The sequence below is a fragment of the Rhinatrema bivittatum genome, chromosome 1 (genome assembly GCF_901001135.1).
Source record: "Rhinatrema bivittatum chromosome 1, aRhiBiv1.1, whole genome shotgun sequence".
Classification (NCBI taxonomy): domain Eukaryota; kingdom Metazoa; phylum Chordata; class Amphibia; order Gymnophiona; family Rhinatrematidae; genus Rhinatrema; species Rhinatrema bivittatum.
Genome location: NC_042615.1, coordinates 222,705,808 through 222,731,068, shown reverse-complemented (window position 1 = coordinate 222,731,068; position 25,261 = coordinate 222,705,808). Strand labels below are relative to the sequence as shown.

The window sequence follows — 25,261 nt, the reverse complement described above, 5'->3', positions numbered from 1 at the left end:
TACAGTATATTGAAAATAACTTCATGAAAATTGAGATATCTATATAAAAGAACTTAAAGTGTAATATAAACTAAGGTCATGAATTAAAAGATGAAATTTGTTTAAATATACAATTTAAAAAAATATAAAAAATAGTCATTTAAAACATACCTTGTTTGATAGGACAACTTCATATATAAATATCAGAGATGGTCAGGTCCTCATATCTTAAACAATGGCACAGGTGCACCAGTTACTGATCACTTGTATATTTCTTAACAAAGAAGAAAAGAGAAAATCTTAATGTTAGCAACATTATCTCTCTACATGTAGGAAAGAATGCAAAATGTATGGGGGGGGGAAAGGGGAAAAAGGAAAGAAGAAAAGAAAGGGGAAGGAGAGGGAGAGTGAGGAGGGAAAAACAAAGGGATGGAGAAGAAGAGGAAGAAAAGGGGGGGTGAACTGAGACTGGTTATGTAGCATACCCCACAAGCAGGCTGATGTAATAAGATGTGTTCAGCAGAACACAGTTTTACACAGGGCCGGCGGAAGCACTAGGCCTGGGCTTAGGGCACGAGCCATGTGGGGCCGTGAGTGCGGGTGGCAAAGATCAGTGGAGATTTGGCGGGCCACACACTGCTCAAGGCCCAGAAAACAGAGAATAAGGTAGGAGCGGTCTTGCGGAATGGGATGGGAAGACGGTGCTTAGGGTGCCTATCCCCTTGCACCAGCCCTGTTTTTATCAAAGTTGTGCGCACAAATTTTGTGCACTTACACCTTACTGCTGATACAGTAAAGAGATTTAGGTACATGAAATGTACTTATAAAACTCTGCATTTAGGTTAGTGCCCTCACATGGAAATTCCATGCTAAAGAGGACATCAGCTATTTCCTCCCAGTGCAGATAGGTGTGCTGGAATAATTCCAATTTTCCTAGCGCTGGAAATTTTACTCCTGTTCAGAAGTGGAGTAAAGTTTCTAGTGCTAGATAAGTTTCCTTTAAAATGATCAGTTTGTGGTACCTGTGTACAAGTTTGGCTCCACACAGCTGCTGTCCTCACAGGCAGGGCTAGGGCATTTAGTAACCAACAGCAACCTGCAGCTAAGTTCCTGTCCCCTTCATCCTCCTCCTCCCCAGATCTCTGAAAGCTTCTATCCCACTGCCCCTGCATTTCAGGGACTCTGCAGCAATGATGGTATCATCAGACTATAGCAAGCATGGGGACTAAGTCAGCCAAGCGAACAGTAGGGGGAGTAAAGAGAAGGGTTCCAGAGGTCCAGAAGTGAGTTGGGGCTATGCTGGTATCAGCACTAGCAGTACCTAGGGGGCACTGTTAGCTAAAATCCATCACTGCAGAATGTGAGTCACTTAAAATAGCATATTTGGCAAGAAGATATTGAAATTAATTGATATGATCAGAAGACAACACCTGACCAAAAAAATGGTATACCCTGTTATTTCTAGCAAGCTGCAGGCAAGTGTGAGATGCACCAGTGCTTGGTGGCAGCTACCCTTCCCTTCCCCTCCCCCCCCCCCCCACCGAGTTAAAATGAGCATTCAGCTTGTGATGAATACACATTTTACTGTCTACTTTCGCCCCTAAACGGTGTGCACGTTCAACAACGAGATTGCCTTGCAAGGCCGGGAGGCCAAATTCTTCCGGCAGCCATTTTTCAAGTAATGAGCATAACTCGTGGTCTGCTACTGTTTCAGGGAATCCCATGAACCAGAGATTTCCCCTCCGATCGCGGTTCTCAAGGTCGTCGAGCTTGTTTTCCAATGCGCAGATTTTTTTTTTCTTGCGCTATGATTTTTGTTAGGTTACAGTTTACATCATCTTCTACAATGGCTATACGGCCTTCCGCTGTGTCTAATCGGGGGGTGATCTCTGTCAAAGCAGTACATACCTCTGTCAGCCTCTCTTCAATACCCGCCAATTTTTCACTTAATTTTTCATCCAGCGCGGCTCGAACTGTGTCTTTTATGTCTGCCAGGGAGATAGATAGCGCTGGTGTCCCCCCGGCTGATTCGAGTCCGGTCGCCATTTTGGGTTCAACCCTGCGCGGTTTCTCTTTGTCCTTCTTGTTGCTCCTTGAAGCCATTCCGGGCGGCGTTTTTTGCATGAAATGAACAATGGACATATGTCCTTGCCCAGAGTAGCGAAATTGTTGTTGGGGTAAGTTCTAAGAACTCAGATGTTGATGAATGGTGGGGTCGGTACCCGGAGCCTAGAGAAAGCCATCTGCTAGGCTCATCACATCACGTGATCTCCCTGAATACACATTTTAATTGGGTATCCACACATTTTAACTCCTGATTACATTAGAATAACATTAACTCACTGCATCAGGAATATATATATATATATTTTTTTTTTAAAGTTGCTTGTGCGTTAGAGAACTTGTGTGCTGAGTTTTATTGCGCAGTTTTAAAACTCAGCCATCTGCATCATCCTGATAATGGCATATTGCACCATCTATCTAGCCATCATATATTTGAGAAAAATGAAAAAATAAAAAGGAAGCCTTAATCTAAAACAACCTTAATCCAAAAGAATCCAGTATTAAATAATGCCCCCTTTTTTTCTTTCTCTTCCCCTGTCCTGTTTTCCACACATTTTTTTTCTTTCCTATATGCATGCAGATGAATTTTTATAAGAGTTTACATATGTAAATTTAACGACTATTGTAGCAATTTTCAAAAGCCCACGTACTCAAGTAAAGTGAATTTACTCAAGTAAAACCCAGTTTTACGCATGTAAATGCTTTTTAAAATCGGGCTCATAGAGTTTATAGCAATGTTTCTAGCATTAAAATTTTCTTTTTTTCTTTAGTAAGAAATATGCTTGTTGTCTGTAAACGGTGCATTTATGCCACCATTTAAAATATCAGAACACAACTACCTCTAATTTATATATATATATATATATAAGATTAAAAATTATTTTTCTTTTAATATGACATTTTATATTATTGCACTTTTTTATTTTTCTTTTATATCATATTTTTTAATGAGCTTAATTTTAATATAGGGGGCTACAAGTCAGAAAAGCAGTTGCCCTTGCTGCCTTCTCCTCTCTACTTGCACAGGATATGGTTTTTTTTATCCGTATTTTCTCTTATTTTTGCAACATCCATGTGTAATTTTAAAAGAAAAAATTTTGATAATTGTGCAACATGGGATAAAATAATATTTTTATATATTAACTTTATATATTATGTACAACTTTATTCATTTTTTATCTTACAATATTTGATGACACTTACCATTATGCCTTATGTTTTATAGGCATTTTAAAAAGGACTTTTGAATTGTCGTATTTGCAGGGTTCATATCGCTGATAAAGTTGGCTGAAACATGGGCATGTTAGGCCTTTATGTAACTGGGTTTTTTTTTAAATAATGTAATATGTATTTTTACCTTCTGTATTTTGATCATTTGTATAATGACTTTTGTTTTATGATATTAAATTGAGTTTTTAAAAAACATTTGTGTGCTATCTTGTCTGTTCTTATTTACCTGAGTCATTAATGCAACAGTCATTGAGAATTTGTATAGTACATTTTATTTATTGTATAACATTTTCTTATTTTAATTATATTTTTTAATATTTTGATTATATCTATTTTTCAAATTATACATTAATTCATTATATATTTGTCCATTGTATACCACTGTTTTCTGTTTGTAATTAACTTGTGATATTTTGCCTCTTTCTTTTCAACTTCATTCACCAGTTCCTGCAGTTTTACTCCAATTTTAATCAAACTCTCATTTGCATCTAGCTGAGCCATTACAGCAACAGTCCCCATGCTGCAGGCCATGGACTGTAGCTTTCTGCAGAGCTCGGTGTACCAAAGTCTTATGCCACCCAGTAGTTGTCAGTATTGGGTAATGGCTGGGACTCCATGTCCCCAAGAAAACCATAAATGCGCCGTCCATTCCTCCCAGAATTGTTATAAACATCTGAAGAAATAAAACAGAAGCGGATTAAATGAGAACCTCTATTTTTCTACTTTTTGTCTTTTAGGTTAGTTTAGCCTACACATATGAAACAAAAGATGCCCTTTGTCTAGTATTAACAATTATGAATGGAGGGGATTTGAAATTTCACATTTACAACATGGGGAACCCTGGCTTTGATGAAGAGAGAGCTGTTTTCTACGCTGCAGAGATCTGCTGTGGTTTAGAGGATCTGCAAAGAGAGCGAATTGTTTACAGGTAAGAGTTAATTCAAAGCTTTACAACTGGGCTTCCTGATCTTTTCAGCGTTTTACTTTGCAGAATGATGCTTAACTGTTGGTTGCAAAGATTTTTTTTAGATTTTCTTGAAGGTTAGTCTTTATTTTTAAGAAGTCCAAGCAAATAAAGGATTTGTGATTTTTCACTGTGTCTGTCTTAGGTAATTTCATAAGTCTAAGATATACACAGTTCTCTTTAATTTCATTATCCTGGTAGACTTGTTGCCTTTTTATGTTGTGTGATACTGAGGAATACAGCAACATATGGGTGCAATAAAATTGTCTTCCAAGGTTTTATTAAGTTTTATTGATAGCCATTTTGTTAGTGATGAGTACACAGATTATCCAGTGGCTTTCAGAAATAGTGTTGTGATTTTGGATAGAAAAAATTACGTGTCCTTTGTTAAAATTACACTTGCCCTATGGTTATTTGAGATCTTTGCTCATTTCTTTACAGAAAGACTAATTTTGGTGATTTCCTCAGAACTGGTTGAGTTAAGAGAAATTAGTCACCCAGGGATATAAATTAAGTCAGATTTGCAGCACTTTGTGGTTGCTGGTGAGACAGGTGATAAAAGACATGCTTCAGGTATATATTGAAGTCTGTTTCACTGCACACCAAATCAGGCCTAGATTAATCCTGATCTCTCGCTACAGTGAAAGCATTGCGTGAACGGAAATGTTTCATAGGGGCTGGTTTGGGTGAGATTATTTAAAATTAAGGGCATTTTCACACTGTGCAATAGCGTAATGCTAGCTATCGCACACTTTTAATGCTGGAAATAACTGCACCTTTTTTTCCTGGCATTAAGCTGTGCGAAATGCCTGCAATGGTCATATTGCAATTTGCGAAAAAGATTGCAAATTGCATTTCGGCTATTTCCAGGCTGGGGAGAGGAGTGGAGAATAGAGAGAGAGAGAGAGTCTCTGGGGAGGCCTTCACAGTATTCAAGTATTTATATCACTATAGGAGGGTCAGCTAATAACTCGAGTTGAAGTTTTGGTGTGGTTTAGGGTGTAGGGGCTAGTTTTACATGCAGAGTTAGAAGTACGAACAGCACTGTACACCTCTGTGAATATTTGACATCATTTGGCGTGAGGAAAGTCTCACAAACATGAGATTTCTACAATGTTCTCTCACCCTAGCTTAATAGTACCCTCACTCCAAATGACATAAACTATCTTTTAACCAATATAGCAAAATACGTTTGGCCACCAAGGCGGCTTTATATAAAAAGAGTTTGAGAGTGCTTAAGAAATGCACGATCCACATTTATTCCCAATAGAAAGAACGGTCTAGTCATGGGAACATGGTACGTGGTCATACCCAACAACTCTCCAATCACCAGTCGCCAAAATAATAGAATCTCTTTACAATCCAGATACAGTGAAAAAAGTGGCTTTCTCTTGCAAATATTTTACACAGGTGTCAGAGGTTAAAAGACCTGTCCTGCATGCATGTCTTGGAGCTACTACAACTCTCTGTAGTATTCGAAATTGAAGCTTTCTAACAAGCACATTCTGAGCACCTTTGGATAAAAAGTGAAAACTATCTTTCATGTCCTTGACAGATAGGACACATTGAAAATCTTTCTGCCACGATTTTACCAAATCCAGCAGTCGATATTCAGAGACTGAATGAAGTTAGCTATATAACATGGACAGTTAAAAATGTTTCTTCCCATAAATGTATAGTAAGCTTTTAAAGTACTTGTATGTTAACTGCAAGAATGTGGCTTTCAATAAAATTGTTACATAATGTTGAATTTGTAAATAAAGAAATTGATCCAAATTAACCAAAGACATTGTTTGATTACATTCCAGAAATGATTTGAGCTGAGTTTCATCAGAATTCAAAAAATGAGATATGGTCTGGAACCCCTGAACAGCCAGCTCTTGGAATCTAGCATGTATATGCCTTGACAGGATATATTATCCCTTAACTTAATAAAACCTGAGACATAGGGAGATAGGAAAAGCTTCTTCCACACAAACCTCCATACATGCACCATACTTGTCACAATGATGGATGTCCCATTCTGTGATATTGAATATCTTGATTTTTCCTAGGACAAGCAGGATGGTAGTCCTCACATGTGGGTGATATCATCTAATGAAGCCCAGCACGGAAAACTAACGCATTGCGGCCTACCATCTATACATGACCCAATAAAACTGCACCCTGTGGAAGAAAGTCCAGGAGTTTGCGGAGGGCCTCCCCCCAACAACAGCAGGAGTCCCTTTCGGCCATTGCCATGCTGGGGCTTGATGCAGGTAGACATGAGGTCAGGTCTACCTATGATGTTTTTGAGACCACAGCCTGCCTAGCCGCCAGATGGTTAGCTTGGCTCAGAGCCTCCGGTCTCTGACCAGAGGTTCAGGACAGGCTTGCGGACCTCCCCTGTACAGGCGAGAACTTGTTTGGGAATAAGATGAAGGAGGTAATGGAGCAGCTGAAAGATCAACTTGATACTCTTCAGCAGCTCTCCGCCAACCACTATGAAGGCCCCTCTGCCACTAGGAAGTCCGCCACGCCGGGCTCTCGCAAGCCCTTCTTCCAGCCAAGGAAGTACTTTCCTCCAGCTGCCCGTGCCCACCCATCTCTGTCCAGCCCCAGAGGTCATGGCCAGCAGCAGCGAGTTTCGAGGGCCCAACCAGCTCCCCAGCAGGCCCCGTCCACTGGCTTTTGATTGGCGGTGACGGGGGTACGAGCCAAACGCCAGTTCCCCTGGTGGTCCATCCTCCAGTCGGTGGCAGGCTTCTTTGCTTCATCTGCCGTTGTGAAACGATCACTTTAGACCGTTGGGTCCTCTCCATTGTCTGCCAGGGCTACCACCTGAACTTCAGCAGGCTCCCAGTGACCGCTTCCCCATGTCCATCATGGGGCACGCCTGCCCATCAAGTCGTCCTCCAATCAGAACTTTCCGTCCTTCTAGCGGTGGATGCGATAGAACCGGTCCACTGCAAGCAGCAGGGCCAGGGCTTCTATTCGAGGGGGGCGTGTCGGGGGCGGGGCCGATCGGCGTGGCATTTGGGGGCGGTCCGGGGGCGTGGTTTCGGCCTGGGGCGGTCCGGGGGCGTGGCTGCGCCCTCCGGAACCGCCCCCAGGTCGCGTCTCGGTGCGCTAGTGGCCCGCTGGCGCGCGGGGATTTATTTCTCCCTCCGGGAGGCGTAAATCCCCCGACAAAGGTAGGGGGGGTTTAGATAGGGCCGGGGGGGGTGGGTTAGATAGAGGAAGGGAGGGGAAGGTGAGGGGAGGGCGAAAGCGAGTTCCCTCCGAGGCCGCTCCGATTTCGGAGCGGCCTCGGAGGGAACGGCGGCAGGCCGCGCCAGCTACACGAAATCTGCAGCCTTGCGCGCGCCGATCCTGGATTTTAGCGGATATGCGCGGCTACGAGCGTATCTGCTAAAATCCAGCGTACTTTTGTTTGCGCCTGGTGCGCCAACAGGGGTACACGAAGGCGCACTTTTTTAAAATCTACCCCTTAGAGAATAGCCACTGCCATTAGCAATGGTTACATGGAATAGACTTAGTTTTTGGGTACTTGCCAGGTTCTTATGGCCTGGATTGGCCACTGTTGGAAACAGGATGCTGGGCTTGATGGACCCTTGGTCTGACCCAGTATGGCATTTTCTTATGTTCTTATGTCCTTATTCCGAAGAGGAATGGTGGCTCACCCACCATCCTCAGCCTCAGGCATTAAACAGATTTCTCGTAAGAGAAAAAATTCAGAATGGTCTCTCTGGGCATGCTGATCCCACTCCTCCGAAGAGGAGACTGGCTCTGTTCCCTCAACTTAAAGGAGGTTTACGCTCATATTGCCATTGTCCCCAACCACAGGCAGTAACTCAGTTTCCTGGTGGGGACGGCACATTTTCAGTACAAAGTGCTGCCCTTTGGGCTGGCTTCAGTCCCACACGTCTTAACGAAATGCTTGGCGGTGGTGGCTGCCTACCTCGGGCGTTGCTTGGTCCATGTCTTTCCATACCTAGACGACTGGCTGCTCTGGAGCAACTCCCACTCCGGGGCCTTGAATGCACTGGCTTTGACGGTTCAGACCTTAGACATTGGCATTCGTTATCAACTTCCCCAAGTCACATCTCAATTCATCTCCACGGCTGGATTTTATCGGTGCCAGGTTGCATACGGCACAAGCAAAGGCTTTTCTGCCCAAGGATCGAGCGGTTGCCCTCTCCTCGCTGGCCATCCTCGTTCACAACAGAAAGAGGGTGCCAGCTCATCTGCTGCTCTGCCTGCTGGGCCATATGGCGGCCTCACTCTGTGTTGACCCCCTTGGCCTGTCTCCGCATGAGGGACCCTCAGTGGGCCTTGCGGTTCCAGTGGCAGCAGGCATCCCAGAATCTGGAGGCACCGGTGACTGTCACAGACCCTCTTCACCTCTCCCTGACCTACTGGGCAACAATGCCCAATATGGAAACCAGGCTCCCATTTCAGCCCACGTCCCCCCAGATGACCCTCATCACTGATGCCTTGCCTTGGTGGAGGGGGGCCCACAAGGACTGCCTGCATATCCAGGGCCTTTGGACTGTGGCTGAGGCCTGCTGCCAGATAAACTTCCTAGAGCTGCGGGCAATCCGGTATGCTTTGTGGGCCTTCCAGGGCAGGCTGTCCTCCAAGGTCATCCTCAGCAGGACGGACAACCAAGTAGCGATGTGATACATCAACAAGCAGGGCGGTACGGGCTCACTCCTTCTCTGCCAGGAAGCAATATAGGTCTGGGATTGGACCCTTTCCAGAGGGATGTATCTGCATGCCACCAACCTGCCAGGTCACCTGAAAATGCTGGTGGACCACATCAGCCGGTCTTTTCAGCCACACGAGTGGTCCCTGAATCTGGCGGTGGCAGCAGACTTATTCCATCGCTGGGGCATGCCGGACATGGACCTGTTCGCCTCTCCCCACAATCACAAGGTGAGCATGTTCTGCTTCCGGAGAAGGACTGTCCGGCCTGCGATGTGTTCTCCCTTCGCTGGGGAAGAGATCTCATGTACGCGTACCCCCCTATCCTGCTCCTCTCGAGGACTTTGATATCTAGAGTCTCAGACTTGTCCAAATTTAGTTTGTCCTGAGAGAGAGCCATATTCTTTAAAAGCTGCAAGGATTGCAGGCAAAAAGGTTCTAGCATTGGACAATATCATCAGAATATCGTCCGCAAATAATAAAGGGGTAGATTTTCAGAGCCCTGCTCGCCTAAATCCGCCCAAAACCGGGCGGATTTAGGCGAGCAGGGCCCTGCGCGCCGGGAAGCCTATTTTACATAGGCCTCCCGGCGCGCGCAGAGCCCCGGGACTCGCGTACGTCCCGGGGTTTTCGGAGGGGGGCGTGTCGGGGGCGTGTCGGGGGGCGGGCCCGGTCGACGCGGCGTTTCGGGGGCGTGTCGGCCGCGTTTTGGGGGCGGGTACGGGGCGTGGCTACGGCCCGGGGGCGTGGCCGCGCCCTCCGTACCCGCCCCCAGGTCGCGGCCCGGCGCGCAGCAGGCCCGCTGGCGCGCGGGGATTTACGTCTCCCTCCGGGAGGCGTAAATCCCCCGACAACGGTAAGGGGGGGGTGTAGACAGGGCCGGGTGGGTGGGTTAGGTAGGGGAAGGGAGGGTAAGGTGAGGGGAGGGCAAAGGAAAGTTCCCTCCGAGGCCGCTCCGATTTCGGAGCGGCCTTGGAGGGAACGGGGGGAGGCAGCGCGGCTCGGCGCACGCAGGCTATACAAAATCGATAGCCTTGCGCGCGCCGATCCCGGATTTTAGTGGATACGCGCGGCTCCGCGCGTATCTACTAAAATCCAGCGTACTTTTGCTTGAGTCTGATGCGCAAGCAAAAGTAGGCTGTTCGCGCGCCTCTTAAAATCTACCCCAAAGTTTTTAAACATGTCCCCCCTTTACAATTACCATAATATTTGGATTGTGCGTTAAATGATATACCAGGAGCTTTAATTTTAAAACAAATAAGAGAGGGCACCCCTGTCTAGACCCCCTTGCCAACATGAACCTATCGGATAAAAGACCATTCACCATAATCTCTGCTGTGGGTTGAGAATATAAGGCACATATACAATCAAATATATGTCCAGTGAGGCCCACAGCTTGCAATACATTTTTAAAAAAAGACCACAACACCCTGTTGAAGGCGTTCTCTGTGTCACATCCCACTAATAAGGGATCACTCAAGTTTCCCACATGACAGTGCTCCAATGCCAAAAGCAATTTCTTCACATTCACATTAGATTTCCGACCATGGGCAAATCCTACCTGGTCCTTATTAATTAAAGAGGGTAGTATATGTTTTATCCGATTAGCAAGTACAGCATTATATATCTTTACTTCCTGATTCAGTAAAGTGATTGGCCTATAAGAACTAGCCAAATTTGGATCCCTTCCAGGCTTAGGTAACACCACTATCACTGCATTTTGCAAAAACTGGGACATAATGATCTTACAGGCCATATCTTCAAATAAATTCTTCAGATCATCTGCAATATATTCTTTTAACACCTAATAAAAAGCAGCATCTAGCCCATCTGGTCCTGGGGCTTTTAAATTTTTCAGCTTATTTATGACCTGTAAAATTTCATTGAGGTAAACGGAGCATTTAGTCTGGTAAAATCTGCCATAGGGACCTGGGGAAGAATTGTCTTCCATATAAACTTCTCCCCTAATTCTGAATTCTCAACTTCAGCAGAGTAAAGTGAAGCATAAAAGTCCTGAAAAACTGAGCAAATTTTTACCGAAGAATGTACCATATTACGTCTATCTTTAATACCAAAAATGAAATTAGTACCTCTCTGTGAACGAATCACATTGGCCAACATCTTATTAGCTTTATTTCCATAAAGATAGAATTTATGTTGAAAAGATTGTATCAAATAATCAGCTTTACAATGCAGCAAATCAGTCTTTCCTAGCGTGTAGCAGATGGACTCAGGACTAATGGCTATAGTGTACTCGTGCTAGCAGTTGGAGACGGATCAGATTTCAATCTGACGTCAGCACCTAGTACATATACCCCTGCAGGAAGTGCAGATTCTCAGTATTTTTCCGTCTCCAAAGAGTCTTTTGGGCTCTCATAAACTCATGCTTGTGAGTTAATGAAGGATGTTGCAACCAATTTTGTGTGTTTAAAATTAATTTGCTTATCCCAATTCTAATATATCGGCTTTTAGCTTCCTCTTTTTCCCAATCAGATAGCTGGTAATTTAGCCCCCTCATCACCGCTTTCCCAGTTTCCCAATATAAAGCTGAGTTTTCTTTATGAATAGCATTATGTTCTTTGTATTCCTGCCAGCATTTCTGTAAATAGGCTGGAGAAGCTTTATCTAACATTAAAGAGGGCGGTTTTCCAATTAAAAGATGAAAATCACAAGATAAAGGGCTGTGATCCGATATAACAATTGTTTCAATTTTACAGACATTTACTTTGCTAAAAAGTGATGCAAAAAGTAAAAGATAATCAGTGTGAGAGCTGGTGTCATGTTCCCTCACACGATGGGTAAAATCCTTATCCATAGGGTTTAATATCCTCCGAATAATAAGATCTGGATGAAAAGATAAAAAGGAAGACTACGCCCCCACCCCCCCTTTCCAGCCACCAGAAACAGGAGACCGAGTGGGAGGCGATGGCATTGCATGACTCCCCTGCTCATGGCCCGCTGACCAAGTTAACCACGGCAGTGACGCCGTGGGCACTCGTGCCATGGAGCACACAAAGAAGCACAGCAAAGGAGCCTGCCCCTGTGTTTGCCTAATTCGCATCTCTGAACTGCATAACCACCAAAATCATGGAAAGCTGTGAATACAATATATCAGCTCCCTCATTTCAATTCCATATCCCTATAATCACAGGCCAGGGATGTTATAGTGGTGGAGCTATCCGATGGCCGTTCCACACTTTGCAAGCAAGAATCCTCACCAACATTAAATTAGCCAGCATGCACCCTATTTTTTTGCAACTATTACCCTGGTCTTCATACTCATCAATGCACAATCCATTACAAAGAAATCTGCCATCCTTTGCAACCTCATTGCCTCCAGATCTTATGACTCTGTATGTGTTACTGAAACTTGAAACATTATCACATTCCTATTCTCAACCATTGCTGCCCACCTAACTTCTCATACTTTTATAGACCAAGAACAGGATGAAGAGGAGGAGGTTTGGCTGTCTTTTTTTAAACCCATCTGAAATTTACTATGTTAGATGTTTCTACCCCTGCTCCTTACGAAATGCTATGTCTGAAATCCCAACACATTAGCCTATATCTGACCTACAGCCCTTCCGGACTCCTTGCCAAAAATGCACTCCTCCTGTGTGAGGCAATCCTTAATCTCAATCTGAATCCATCTACAACCACAATCCTAGGCGACTTCAACCTCCACCCACCGACATCACCTATTTCATCCCCCACCAACATTTTATACAATACCCTTCTCTCTTGCAGCTGGAAGCAAATCATTTTCTCCCCTACTCACAAGAAAGGCAATTGCCTTAACATGGTATTTATTAACTCCTCGGGTTTCCACATAAATGATCTGAATATAACCATAACTGAAATTCCTTGAAGTGACCACTTCCTTGTCAACTTCACCCTCAAATCCAATCCTGTGAACAAATCTCCCACAGAAATACCACTGCCATGAAATGAGGGCATATAGACCCTGTGGGGTAGATTTTATAAATCTGTGCGCGCGTACTTTTGTTCGCGCACCAGACGAGAACAAAAGTACGCCGTATTCTATAAGATACGTGCGTAGCCTATAAAATCTTGGGTCTGTGCGCACAAGGGGGTGCACATTTGTGCAACTTGTGCGAGCCAAGCCCTGCGCACGCTGCCCGTTCCCTCCGAGGCCGCTCTGAAATTGGACTTTCCTTGTACCGCCCCCCCCCCCCCCCCCCCCCGGCCCTATCTAAACCTTCCGCCTACCTTTGTTGCTAAAGTTACGCCAGCCAGAGGGCTGCTGGCGTGCCTTCACCCGACCCGGGGGCTGGTCCGGAGGTCTCGACCACGCCCACGGGCCAGTGCCACGCCCTGAAATTCACGCCGCCCACCCGACACACCCCCAACATGCCCCCCTTGCGAAGCCCCGGGACTTATGAGCGTCCTGGGGATTGCGCGCGCCGCCGAGCCTATGCAAAATAGGCTCGGCGGCGCACAGGGGGGTTTTAAAAGGGTTACACGCATACCTTATGCGCGTAACCCTTTTAAAATCCGGCCCTGTGTCACGGCCATCTTTATCTATAATAGTTTTCTAGCTGAAATGAAACTCTTGGTCGAACCTGAGGCAAAATGGACTTGAGATGCCCATTGCCGCTGTAGTTTAATATGTTCCTCGTCACTTAAGTGAGTTTCTTGAATAAGCGCGATTGCACATTTTAATCTGCGAAGATGTTGACAAATTGTTTTCACACTTTATGGGGGTATGCAGCACCGCCACATTCCAGGTAATAATCTTCAATGTAATCATTATCACTGTATGCTAAGTATTGGCAATAGCAGAACATTTTGATATTCTCCTTGTCAATGGTCCACCTTATAAAACACAGAGACATCCCTAATAACTGAACAGCCAAATGTAAAATGTCAAGTACATCATAGACATTAGCTCAGAAATAAATCCAATTAGTACTCGGAGAACTCCAGTTATGGTTGCATAAAACCCACAATAATTTATTAAAAGTTCCCTCCCCATTCACCTCCCCACTTCCCATGATCTTCCTCCCAGATACCCCCTAGTCAGATTTTTCAGCAGTGACTATAGAGAAAAAGACACAAATTGGCAAATCTCTCTTGGCATATCGCTACTTGGGATAAAAAAATGTGCAAAGGGTGCCACCCCCACTGATCTAACCGTTCTAACTGCAGTTAAATACTTTAGCAAAAAGAGCAAACAGCCACATAATTGTATATCTAAGAAACATTGTCCCCACACTAATGATGTCATAAATCCTGAGAGAAGAGAAATAAAAATCAGAATCTCCATGTGGTTTGATGATATGTTACAGTTCTTTTCACTGATCAAGTGCTCCGAAGACATGCACGCCTTATTCCTGAGAAGTGTAGGTGTTGCATTGCAGAATTATTAAATTGCGTCAGTTGAAACACTGCCTGAGAACTGAGCCTGTAGAAATCTGCTTCAGATTCATAAAAGTTCATCTTCCCCTTTTACCATACACGGAGCTTAACAGGATATTGTGGCTGGAATCAAATCTTTCGCCAGTTTACTTCAAAACATACTGCAGCAAATGCTTTCCGTTTTAAAGTCACTACGGTAGTTTTATTTCAAGTTTTTTCTATCTTGTGATTATTGTAAGTGAGACCTTGTTTGCACGTCCCTGCTGAAATCATCTGTTTATGTGCATGGTTCAAAAATCAAGCAATAACGACACGTGGCCTTGCATTAGCCTGTGTCCTGGGGCCCGTACTATGGGCATGCTCAGTATGTAGAAGGCCAACTAGTTGTGGTAAGTTCAGTTCTTATGGAAGCCATGTTTGCAAAGTCTCCGCTAGTATTTCATCTCCCACAGAATCCGATGACCCCACAATACATAAGTTCTTCTGTTGCGATCAGTTCTCAAGATCGTCAGTTTTTTGACTTTGTTCCAGCACTTGTTTGTTCAATGTTTTAACTTTTCTTTCTAAAGCTAGGGAGGAACATCCATACGATCTCCTGTTTCTGTCATAATATTTTTCAGATCTGTAATATTATCATTAATCGCCTCTAGTTTTTTATCTAGAGCATTTACTACTGCTGCAATCGGCGATGCTATAGCTGCGTCATCAATACTGGAAGGCCCTTGGTTTTCCTAGCCATCAGCCATTTTACCTTTTATCAGTTTCACCTTGTCTTTATCCTTTTTTTGTATTCTAGTTGTCATCTCTGTATTGGTATCATATGCAAATTGATGCAAAAATTCACACGGATCCCACACCATCAAAACAAAGAATAGCGGGGTGCGTTTAAAGGCGATGCTGGTAGATTTAGGAGGGGTGGCGCCCAGAGCTGCTCCCAACCACGACCGCTCAGCTCACCGCGTCACCTGATCCTGCAATGCTTTTAAAATTGACCTCTTAGTCTAGTGATGCTTACTTGGTTTAGTGGAATAATACCCCTCTGTATGTGTATATCTTTTGTACCCATGCATACCTGAGGCTAAAAATGTGAACACAGCTGCTTTTATCTGAACTCGGGCAGCACTGCTAAAGGTCATGTATTGGAAGCAGGGCTAACCTCCGGGGAGCATGCAGTGCTTGTATTTGGATGCTAGAAGTATAGAGCAGGAAGGACAGAAGCCTCTGCTGCTACAGCAGCAACATTGTTTGGGCTCATATCTGCACATTAATAACAATAAAACTTGTAATCCTTGCACGCTGTATCGTTTGAGGTGAGTAACAAAACGTATACAATATTAAAATTGTGAAAACGAGCATAACAATAAACGGATATCAAAATGATTAGAGCCAGCTGCACACATTAAACAACTTAAGCACTAAAAAGCTTGTGTAAAATTGAATGCCTTTAGTTGTTTCCTGAAGGTATTTGGACACTGTATTGCTCAGAGTTGGGCAGGCAACATGTTCCACAGAAAGGGCCCAGCTACATAAAAGCTCTTTCATGTGCCTTAGCCAAATGAATAAGCCTTATTGAAGGGACATCAAGCAGTCCCAGATGGCTAGATCTGCTTTTACTGGGTTTATGTATATTGTGAAAGGTTAAAAGTTTACAATGGGGAAAGGTCAACCCTGGACAAGTTGAGGCAAAGGACACGTGGGGAATGGCTAGCATAGGAGGAGAATTCAGATGGCCTTTCCTGTAAGCAGTTTGTTTTGTGGAAATAGAGGAGAAAAATGTATCCTATATTTTAACATGTGAAAACTTCCAGCTTTAAGTTCAGATGAAGGGCAAGAAGGTATATGCCGATGGTATGAGAAGAAGGGTGACTCAACTGATGGGTGCGTTTGTTTGGAGTGATATAAAAGGTAGTGTTGCACATGGGCGAGACACTGCTCTTCTGAAGAAGGGAATCTGGGAGCAGAGTCTGGATTAGCCATGCCAGAAGTGTGGCGTGAGAGGTGTATGATGCCATCTCTTGTGGGTACCCCCAGTTGAGGTGCCATTCCCTATAGTATCATCAGAGACAGAGCTGTGTTACAGAGAAAGTGAACAGAGAAGAAGCAGGCACCCTTCTGAAGTGATACAGGTCCTGGAGTGACTGGATCAATAGGGAGAGTACAGTGTTTCTAGACGCCAGCAATTTGAATATCACCGCGAACAGGCAGGGTCATTCTTCAAAATGCGTCCTGGTGTTAACGTGTTATCGCGTGCGTTATTATTCATAATGCGTGGCGCGAATGCAAATTTTTTGGAGGGGCAGGATCAGGGAGGAGATTGGGCAGGATTTAGTCAAATGGAGGGTAATATCGCACTGTGCGATAGCATAACTCATTCTCTATAGGAGGGCCATCTAATAGGTCAAGGTAAGGTGGTGGTGGTGGTGGTTTAGGGGCCAGTTTCGCATGTAGAGTGAGATATACGAACAGCACAGTACACCTTAGTGAATTGACATCATTTGGAGTGAGGAAAGTCTCACAAAGATGAAATTTGGTACTATGTTACCTCACCCTAGCTTGATGTTACCCTGTTTATAGAGTCCATCAAGCTAGGATGAGAGAACATAGTAGAAATGTCATCATTTTGAGACTTTCCTCACTCCAAATGACATCAAATCTTCACTAAGGTATACTTTGCTGTTTGTACATCTAACTCTACATGCAAAACTGGCCCCTAAACCACATCCAACACCTCACCTCGACTTATTAGATGGCCCTCCTATGAGATATCAATACTTCACTACTATGAGGGCCTTGTAGATTCTCTCTCTCTCTCTCCCCCTCTCTCCTTCAGCACAAGATTTGAAAATAAGGATTATCACAGGGTGCGCTAAGTTAACCGCACCACGCGATACTACCAATGTGAAGTGGTAAGTTACCGTGTGGTGCGGGGATTCCAAAATTTCCATAAACACGCCTTTTTTTTGTTATCGCAGACATTATCAATGTGTTAACGCTTTTTGATGAATCTAGGGGGGAGAGTTTTTGGACGTTTGCAGGACCCAGGGAGAGTGGTGCCTATGAGAAGTTCCAGAATGGACTGGGAGCTGCATCTGCCTGCAGAATGGGGGTGGGGGTGTGAGTTGCCTGGGATTCCTCAGAGGTTTTTGGAGATTGTGGAGTCAGAAAAGAGACTTGGGGATGAGAGGAAGGGAAGTGCTTGTTCTTAAAGAGAACTTCTGGATATTTATTTATTTGTTGAGTTTTATATACTGTCATTTGGTGAAGCCATCACAACAGTTTACAAGATTCAAAAGGTATTTTCTTAACAAATGTGAATTAAGGGTATAACAGGATACATATTATAAACATAAAGTTATTCTTTTTTATAGTCCAGAATAAAATCATTTTTTAATGAGAAGGGTTTACTTGGTGCTGGTTGATGACTTGATAGAGATAATGTAGAATTATTCTGGATTCCTCTAGGAGCTGGGAGAACAAGGAATAAGAGTAACTACTGGGGAAATTGTGATCTGGAAGAGAAGTGAACTGACTTGATGAATTTTGACAACTATAACCAGTATTTTTATTAAGAATATGGACTATGACTTCATTTTGAAGTTGGAGAACAAGTAAAGCGTAGATATTGGACTTTTTGGGAGAGCATTTCAGCCCAATTTGGGCCCTTGCAAGATGGTTCTGTCCCTGAGCCCATGAAGCCCTAAGAGACTGTGTGATACCCCACCCTGGCAGAGTTACCCTGATGCCCAGCGCTGGGAAAGTGGGATTACGTCAACATACAGGAAGAACAATCGATTTTCAGCGCCGATGAGATACTTAATGGCTCCTGGCTATTTAAAGCTTTATAGATGATGATAATCACTTTAAACTTTATCTGCCAAGCTATAGGTAGCCAGTGCAGTGATTCAAGGACTGGTGTGAAGTTGTGTGTTCATGCAAACATGTTCCTGTAAGTATAAACATGGCAGCATTCTGAAAAAGCTGCAATGCCTGGATCATCATATCAGGAAGCTCAAGATAAACTCCATTCATGACAGCAGCAAGGATTGGTTCGAAAATTGGATGGAGACAAAAATGGCTTCGTTCTGTGCCACCATTAGATCTCAACATTCTTAAATTGATTTTGAAAAGAAAGAACCACGTTATAAATGATGCCCACATTGCGTAGCTGTTGAATTATAAGAATTTTATTTCCTTGATAAATATTTTTGGGAGGAAGTCAGGTTTGGGAAATCTGCTCCAAATAATGCTTTCTGTTTTGTTCTAGCATTCAGGGCTAATCTCTTTTACAACATCCATTTCTCAATCTCGATCATTAAACCCTCTCTAATTTGCCATGAGCAGACTATAAGATCTTCTCTCTTGTGAGGTTGTGAGGCACTGTCCTCTGTGTGCCATCTTTGCTGCTGCATTCTGTGCCAGTCTCCTTCATTCCCTGAGCATGGCCCTCCTGTTCTCTTAAACTCAGAGTGGCTTTTGTTGCAGTGTTTGTGGTATGGCATTATTTATCCTAGCATGCTCCTAAAAACGGGCTGACTTTTCTTATTTTTCAAAATGATTGTAAAAGATCAAGTGCGTATGTTTAGCTTGTCTCAGAAATAAGGGCTGTTCTGGTCTTTTCAGATGCAGCTGTAACTCAGAGATCCTCTCCATTCACATCACACTTTTTACACCCAGGGATCTGATAGCATTTCCTTGTTTTCTGTAGATTTGTTTGTTTGTGATTCATCTCTTTGCCCACCGGAGGTCACTGTTGCTTCGTGCAGATGAAGCTGAAACATTAGTCACCTCAGATACTTCAGATGATGATAATTATATACAGTTATTTAGTATATATTGCCCCTCTAAAGGTTCCAGGGCTTTACATTTTTAAAAGGTTCAAAAATATACATGCAATCACTTCCTTCTGAGGCGTAAGGTCTAGCTTCTGGTTTTGGTGACTGATCATTTGCTTGAGAACTTTGAAATGAGAGAGGGAAGGAGTGGTGCAAATACTATTACCCAGCAACATCTGGTTAAACTAAGTCACAGAGGCATAAAAGCGACTTGCCCAGCATCATTCCAGGAGTTCTTGAAAGAGCAGTATTTCAGCTTACAAGGTAGAAGTCCATCCAACATCTAGTTCATTGTTTAACCTCACACACGCACATGCTTTACTAACCTGAATCAAGCAAAAAGATGCTTCAGTTCAAATGTGTTGCCTCAAAAGTTTGGTTGATAGAGAATACTGTTATGTTTTGACACTTCAGAGTCATATTTATTAAGTGACATTTTTATACTCCTTGTCTGTGCTGGCTCAAGGCAAGTTACACAAAATGTAAAATAAATAGTCTACATAAGAGGAAAAGCCTTTGAACAAACAGAATAAAAGAATAAACAATTAGCTAAAACAATCAAGGTGCACAACAGCTCTCATCTATTCCACAAAAAGACTTCTGGAAGAGTCATGATTTGACCATTATGCCTGAAAACAGAAAAATCGTTTTCCAAGCTGAGGTTTGTAGGAAGGGAATTCCATATACGTGGGCCAGCATATGAGAAGCTCTTTCATGTATTCCTTCCAGTTTAACCTCTCTCAGTGACAGTAATTTTAATAATAAAGGGAAATTCATCTCTACCAAATTTTACAACTATTTTACCACCTATACTCTCCAGGTTTCACCTTAAAAATATAAGGGACAGCATATTGAGGACCAGCAATTTGTAACTTTGTTTCCAATTTTGTAATCATAGTCCCACTGTCTACATCTTTTTATACATCTTCAATTGCATTTAAAAAATTTAATATTTGAAAAATACTCCCCAGATCTGATTTTTGTAAACACCCAACACAGATCCTGTGTTTCGAATTGTGCTCAAGGGTGTGATCATAACTCATGTCATCTTCATTGCACAAAGTAACATGCATGGCTCGCACCTTCCACTGCTCAAAATATGTCATTTGGAGATCTCGTGGTATCCTGTAGGATCTAAAATTGAAGTCTGTCCTTTGGATAGCCTGGACCTCTGATGACCTCTGCCTGCTGCAGTGCAGCAGTGGTGGGAAGTTGTCTTCTAGGCTGGAGCCACTTTATTGCCATCAGAATGACCAGCCCTTCTCTGAGAATGAGTCATGTACAAAGTGCACAATCCATTGCCTGAGCTAAGAAATATAACAAAATTATATCCTGCTTATGTTGTTCTGCTCCTGTTTTGGCCAATGTTGGGCTGGCACATTTTCTAACCCGGGCTGGATTGGCCAGTGGCTTTTTCCTGGGTTCCCGCCTCTCCAGCATCCAGGCACGGAGATGGTTCTGAGCTTTTCCTTAGTGGGCTTCTGCTTGTGGTACAGTGATTGCTGGGTTAGTCCATGTTGGATGGCGGGGCAAGGAGCAGGTCACCACCACTTCATGCACTGTGTTAACTGGCAATTAGGATGTTCAGAAACTGTATTTTATTGTGTATATAGATATGAAGGTACTTTATTATTTTAAATGTGTGGTGTTAGGTCTAATCTGAGTGGACAATTATAACCCATGCTGAACAGATTAGATTTGCGGAATATAAGATGTTTAAATAAATCATAGTAAGCATGCATTGGGTAGAGGCGAGGAATTGAGTGGTTTATGAGCTATGTGTCCCAGGAGTGCTGCAAGATTGTACCAATCTAGCAAACTGCAGTAATGAGGAAGACAGACTACTCAACCAGACAATATGCATGAAAAAGTTTTCAAAGTAACTAACTTTCTATGCCCATTTGATCACTGCAGTAGGATCTTTTGGTTTTCTTTAGTATTGCAGGAGAGGAAAGAGGTACAGTGTTTTGTTTTGTTTTTCCTAAAATCTGTGTGCAGTGTGTGATTTGTCAGTGGCAAAATTTTAACTGGCTAATGAAAAACCTATCATACAAAAAAATTAATATATAAAAAACAGTGGTTACACAAATTAATTCAAAAGCACTGAATCCCATTTAATCACTTATTTAATATACTTAAAAATGAGAAACATTAAGACTTCTAAACAATATCATAGATTATCCACAAAACCATACAAGAATTATCAATTGAAAAACCTACACGTTAGTTACTATCGAAGTTCATGGCTCTTTAGAAATGCATATGATTTAACATAAAATCTCCAAATGCTGATAACGTCAATGTCAGTACCAGAGACAATGTTAGAGCGAACAATAAGGACCAAACAATGTAAAGTGTATTATTAGAATCAGAATCTGTAGTTTCTGTTGTGTCAATCTAGAAAATGTATGAATATGTACTAGATTATATATTTGCCTGTGTTGACCTAGAATATGTATGGATATGAACAAGAATATGCATTTGCTGTTGTGTTGACCTAGAATATGAAGGCTGAAAAAGTTTGTGAATGTCGACCACGAATTTTAAAGCTGATTTTGTAAACCGTTGTGATCTTCTTTTGAAACGACAATATATAAAAGGCCTAAATAAATAAATTTGACATCAAACAAAGCCTTTCTTCTGCAATCCAAGGGCAATATCTAAAGTAGGAAAATGTATATGTTATAGTCCCAAAATAATACTGCTTCTACATATTCAGTCCCTGTATTCGGAGTACAGTCCCAACATGGCCCATGTTTCGCTAAGTCAACAGTTTCATTAGGGGAATTATAGTAGTCCACGTGTTTTATTGCAACCTTGCCTGGAAGAGCTTGCAGCCCTATCTGCAGAATAAATTCAGATTTAACAAATAAGATAGAACTGTGGGGAAAATAGACAAGTAATTGTCACAGGATTGGAAGAGTGTACCCTGGAACCACTGACAGACAGGGCCCAGGCACAGTACGGAATCGTGAGACAGTTGTGGTGAGGCAGGCAAAGTCCTTTCAGAAGCGAGAGATAAACGAGAGTAAGGGCAAGGTGCAAGATCAGGAACCAGGCCCAGGTCTCAATCAGGGCTGAATCAGGAGCAGCGAGACGCAGGGGAACGAAGAATCAGAACCTGTTCCTCAGGTACCTACCCAGAGGAGTGAGCTTCCTTTTAAGTTAGAGCAGTGCTGATGTCATCAGTCTGTGCCACAGGAAATTTCCTGCAATTAATTAAGTTGACAGCCACTGCTATTACTAGCAACAGTAACATGGAAAAGAAAATCCTGGGTGCTGGCCCTATAAAGCTGATGAGAGGCCCCAAAAGATCACAGGACACAGTGCTGGGCCTGGATCCATGGTTGGTGGCATGTTATAATAATCTCCAGTTCCTTTTCTGTGGTGTTTTGTTCATTTTGTGGTGTTTTGTGTGGGTGTCTTTCTTTTTGTGGCTTTTTTTCTATATCGTTGGTTTTGATTTTATTTCTTATTTAGTGTGTACTATTTGCATATAGCATGCAGTAAATAAGAAATTTAAACAAAATAGAAATTAAATTTTGTTAGCATTTCTTTTCACTTTCAAATGACACGAAATGAAACAACTTGTTTTGTTGCTGTTTTTGTGACATTTGAAAGCAAAAGCACATGCCTACTGCTAACATGATAGCTTAGGAAAAATATCTTGGATCAACCTTTTTAAAATAAAACAAGAATTTGAAACACAGATTAGATTGTGAGCCCTCTGGGGACAGGGAAATACCTACTGTACCTGAATGTAATCTGCTTTGAAGTGGTTGACCAATCACAATAGGTGGAATAAAACAAAAATTGAGAACAATTCTTTGGAAGGGGAAAACATTGTTAATCCAATAAATGGTATTGCCTGCAATCCATTTCTTGACCTTTATTTCTTTAAAAAAAAAAATAATAATAATAATAAATCTAAATTTCCATATAACAGGCTCAGATGACATTAAATAGTTGAACGAAAAATTCCAAGTTGGATGTACTAACAGAGTGTTGAGGTAAAGAGAGGGGAAGACTAGTCCATGCTTATGTTTGATCTGAGTTTTGAACTTATTTTCTTATATCATTGAGGACTGAGATATATAAAACCAACAGAAGGCTATAATGATTAAGCCCTTTCAACAGTTATAGCTCCTTTATAGGCCGCTTTTGCCCTGAATATTTGTCTTGCTTAGATTGTAAGTTCTCCTGTCTCTTTTATGTTTTGTACAGTGCTGAATGCGTAGAGTGATGCTCTAGAAGTGGCAAGAAGTATTTGTTTTATTTATCGGGTTTCATATACCGTCATTCAGATTCATAATTATAAATCCATCATAACTGTCTACAGCAAATATGAAGGTTACAATGTTAAGGGGGATCAACAGGGTTTCAAAAAGATTTAAAGTGTTGGTAAACATAGGTGTATCAAATGCTAGTTATTTAGTGATCTGTTTACGTTTAACTTCTTATAGTCTAGTTGTGATAAGTTCATTTATTCATTTAATCATTTAAGTAGTAGTAGCAGCACAGAATCCTGACTTTTGCAGTAGTAGATATCCAAACATTATAATTGTATCTAAACAACCTTCCTTTGCATCAGAAACGTAAAATAGTTAATAACGTTGCAGACCAAGAGAGGAATATTTTGGGTCACTCTGCTTCTTTTTACTTTCCAGAGATTTAAAGCCTGAAAACATCCTTCTGGATGACCGTGGTAAGTATGGAGGTGGCCATTTGACGCGTAGCAGTACCTAGAAAAGAGCTGGCGTGTAATGCAGGGAGAGCCAGAAACCCACTGGAGCTAGCACTGCCATCTACAGATCTGAAATCCTTGGCAGTTATAAACGAGAAAGCGATGGTTTTATAGCAGTGACTTAATCAGCAGGGACACAGGCTTCTGTGGGAGTCCTGCGTAGGTAGCACTGCTTGAAACGGTCAGCAGTCTCCCAGCTCCTTGGCACCTGGGTGTTGCATGGCAGAACACAGCAGCATTTGCAGGTAAATTCAGAGCCAATGACCACTAGCATAAGGTGCTGCCAGTGTTTTGGAAATCATTTTGTTGCAGTTGGGGTTGTTGATGGGATTTCCTGGATCAATGAGCTGCTTTCACTGGAGTGTGGTACGTCTTGATGATGAAGAACATGAAGTGTCCTATATAGAAGATATGGTCTTTTGAGGCAAAAGACAAAAAAAAAACAAAAACCCCTTGATATGTGCGGTGATCTGTTCAGACAAGCTTGATTACTGAGCCACTGTTTTGTTGCTTTTCAAAATTACTCTGGACTATATAAGACGCCTCCTTTATTTATATATTTGGTGTCCTGTATATTGTAGTGTGTGTTCACTTTTGTGGTGAGATTGGAAACATTCTTACACTGTAGAATTAGTGATTGAGTTTGGGTACTTTTTCTGAATTTAGAGCACTATTCGATAATTAGTTTGACCTAATGCATGTTTATGTAGAAAATTCTGGGTGAAAAGAAACCTCGAGGTGGTTTACTTATGACCTCTGTGAATTAATTGTGAATCCTTTTATGAAAGCTGGTATTTAGCTGATTTTTCTGTGCAAGCACTGAACCAAGTGTAATAAGGAAATTTAAAATGTTTTGCAAGGCTGTCTGACATTATTTAAGCTGCTCCCCTTGTATTCCTGACAGCGACATCTTCAGAACAATGCCACAAGTAGCCTCACATGGAATGGTGTCCGATTTGGTTCAAGCAATTTCTGATATGTTATTTACGACCAATCAGATTTGGTGCAGGAGGTCATTTTGGAATCTGTTTCAGATAGCAGCTCTGAGAGGTTCAGGGAAATTGTGCAGGAGCTACATAAACAATTTCAAATATAATATGTGGCAATAACGTGTTTTAAAATTGGTGTGGATTCAGTATTGCCTCTTCTGTGTGCAGCTATGAATGCATAAAATGGTCTAGCTTGCTTTTCAGTAATTGCAAAAAAAGAAGCTTCAAAATATATTGAAACTGCACCAAAGCTATGTACCATTAAAACAGTGGGACTCTATTTCCTATACGCTATCATTTCGAAATATGTATATAAAGGATACTTGAAGAAAACTGTTTTAAGAAAGGCAAGGAGAGATCAACCTTTATCATGGTACCTTCACTCAAATTTGAA

At 42.4% G+C, this 25,261-nt stretch overlaps 1 protein-coding gene across 2 annotated transcripts in view; it reads left to right on the top strand.

The window, feature by feature from the left end:
- Positions 1-25,261, top strand: part of GRK4 (G protein-coupled receptor kinase 4) — a 329,347-nt gene that overhangs the window by 264,968 nt on the left and 39,118 nt on the right. For both annotated transcript variants that reach the window (XM_029592025.1, XM_029592029.1), the window contains exons 9-10: positions 4,011-4,201; positions 23,802-23,839. In XM_029592025.1, coding sequence (XP_029447885.1) covers positions 4,011-4,201; positions 23,802-23,839 — 229 coding nt within the window. The remainder of the gene's footprint in view (positions 1-4,010; positions 4,202-23,801; positions 23,840-25,261) is intronic.